The sequence below is a fragment of the Lactuca saligna genome, chromosome 4, assembly GCF_052625555.1.
Source record: "Lactuca saligna cultivar CGN05327 chromosome 4, ASM5262555v1, whole genome shotgun sequence".
Lineage (NCBI taxonomy): Eukaryota > Viridiplantae > Streptophyta > Magnoliopsida > Asterales > Asteraceae > Lactuca > Lactuca saligna.
Genome location: NC_136420.1, coordinates 98,473,587 through 98,475,926, shown reverse-complemented (window position 1 = coordinate 98,475,926; position 2,340 = coordinate 98,473,587). Strand labels below are relative to the sequence as shown.

The window sequence follows — 2,340 nt, the reverse complement described above, 5'->3', positions numbered from 1 at the left end:
ATTAGTATTAATTTTTTTTAAATACACTAATACAAACCAAATACATATAAATAACGTAATACAAATCGGTGCATATAAATAACCTAATTAAATACAAATATTCCATGTTTTTATAGGTTACAAAACATACCTTAAAAAACATAAACATACAACCCTCATAATAAACATAATTTGAAATAAACTTCATTCATTCAAATCGAACCACGAAAACTTTGATCTGTTTTCGTATTCCGTCCATGGGTTATCTGTTGCTTGTGTCCCTAGGTTTACTGTCTCTTGTGTCCATTGGTTATCTGGCTCTTGCTGCCATTGGTACTCGGTGCAACCCTGCCATTGGTTTTGTGGCTCTTGCTACGGTTGGTATTTGGTCTCTTGCGCCCATTGGTTATGTAGCTCCTGCTGCCATTGATGTTCGGTCTGTTGTGTCCATTGGTTGGCTGGCTGCTGCAGCAATTGCTGTTCGGTATGTTGCGTCCATTGGTTCTCTGGCTCAAGCTGCCATTGGTTTTCGGTCGCTTGCGTCGGTTCCTCTTATGTCGCTTTTGTCCTACTTCCTGACGCCCTAATACGTTTTTTTTTTACTTTTACTTTGGTTCTATGGAACGATTTTGCTTACATGTCCTTGCATTTTGAGTTGTGCTATGACATCTACTACACCTTCTTATTTTTGGTTCCTCACCTTGAGATGGAATACGATTGGTGTTTTTTGGTCTATCGGCTTGACGTATTTCCATCACAAGAGGGTTAACAACCATAAGGTCATCCAGAACCTCCCAATCACTAAGTTCTGAAAGAGGGTATACGGCAGCTCGTACGTTCTTCGATATTTTTCAATTTTATAAGTATCTATAGCCATATGCCCACGATGATCATTTTTAAGTGCGTTAAAACCATTATCACATGACCACATGGCAAACCAGTTAGTTGCCAATATCTGCAAGAACAAGTCTTTTCCTTCAAATTCACTATGTCGCCACTTTTGAAGTCATGCACTTGATATGTTGTATTGTCAACACTGGATACCAACCATCCTTGAATCCCCTTTTTATTTTTTTTAACCATATCTTCAGCCCACTTCGTAAGTATTGTTGTACTTTTTTCTGTTAAAACAAACATATATTATTATATATGACATTTATCATATAATTTAAAATTAAACATAATCATACCTGCAGCCATCCGCCGTTTGTAAAACCGTTTACGCATAAGTGCACAAAAGAACTCAATAAGTGGTAATATAGGCAACTTCCTTGCTTTATATGATCCAGCATTCATGGACTCCGCACTATTTGAGGTCATATAATCATACCTCGTGGTAGGGCAATACGCTCTAGTCCATTTCTCATGTGGAATTTGACTGAGATATATCGCTACATCATCTCTTATATTACGAAGTCTCCCCCAATAGAATTCAAACTCAGTGGTTTTGTAAGCTCTTACCAGCTTCCAAAACAAAATTGCTGTTTTTTTGTTTTTTCTAAAGGTGTAGACTATGTTTCCTATTAGATGAAAACCACACAATCCATGTTGAGCATTTGGAAAAACATTTTGAATACTTACAACAATTGCGGGTGCTTTATCTGTCAGACCTTCCACATCACCAATGCATTCATGTAGTTTTTCAATAAACCATGTCCAAGAATCTGTAGTCTCTTTTGGGCAAATTCCATACCCAATAGGCAAGATCTGATTGTTGCCATCCATGGCTACTACATGCAAGATGGTGCCTTTGTACTTTCCCTTAAAATGAGCACCATCCATAATAATAACTTTTCTACAACACTCTCTGAAAGCACGTATCTGCAACAACAATATAAAAACCATTAATATATCAACAATATAAATTGTTTATAAACATTTAAGATAATAGCAAATATATTTAAAAATATATTACCATGCATCTAATAGCGAAAAAGCAATACTCAAAACAATCCTCCGAATCAATTTTTATGTACACCACAGTATTAGGATTATGTTTCTTCAGATTGTGAAAATAAATTGGAAGTTTGGAGAAACTTTCTTCGGGGGTCCCCATCATCAATCCCAAAGCAAATTCTCTAGCATATCACGCTTGTGAATAACTCATATTTATTTGTAGCAAAGCATTCATATCTCTAAATATATCATTAGGCTTCTAAACTCTCAAACTTCCTTGACCCATAATGTTATGTATTATGGTTCCCACAACTTCGCTATTTGCTTGCCTATGATTTGGGTGTATAAGCAATGAAGAACATGTATGCTCGTCATTAAACGTCTTAATTTCAAACATTTATGTTCCTTTAATGACACATGCGTATAAACGCCAATGACAATTTTCTTGCATACAAACAACCTGGT

The 2,340-nt window shown here is 36.0% G+C and overlaps 1 protein-coding gene across 1 annotated transcript; it reads right to left on the bottom strand.

Annotated features, from left to right (window-relative positions):
• Positions 1–846: 846 nt before the first annotated feature.
• Positions 847–2,035, bottom strand: LOC145039947 (uncharacterized). The gene is made up of 3 exons (XM_078987942.1): positions 1,895–2,035; positions 1,170–1,800; positions 847–1,100 (listed from the first exon to the last, which is right to left on the bottom strand). Exons 1-3 carry the CDS (start codon positions 2,033–2,035, stop codon positions 847–849), a joined length of 1,026 nt encoding a protein of 341 aa, XP_078844068.1.
• Positions 2,036–2,340: the final 305 nt, after the last annotated feature.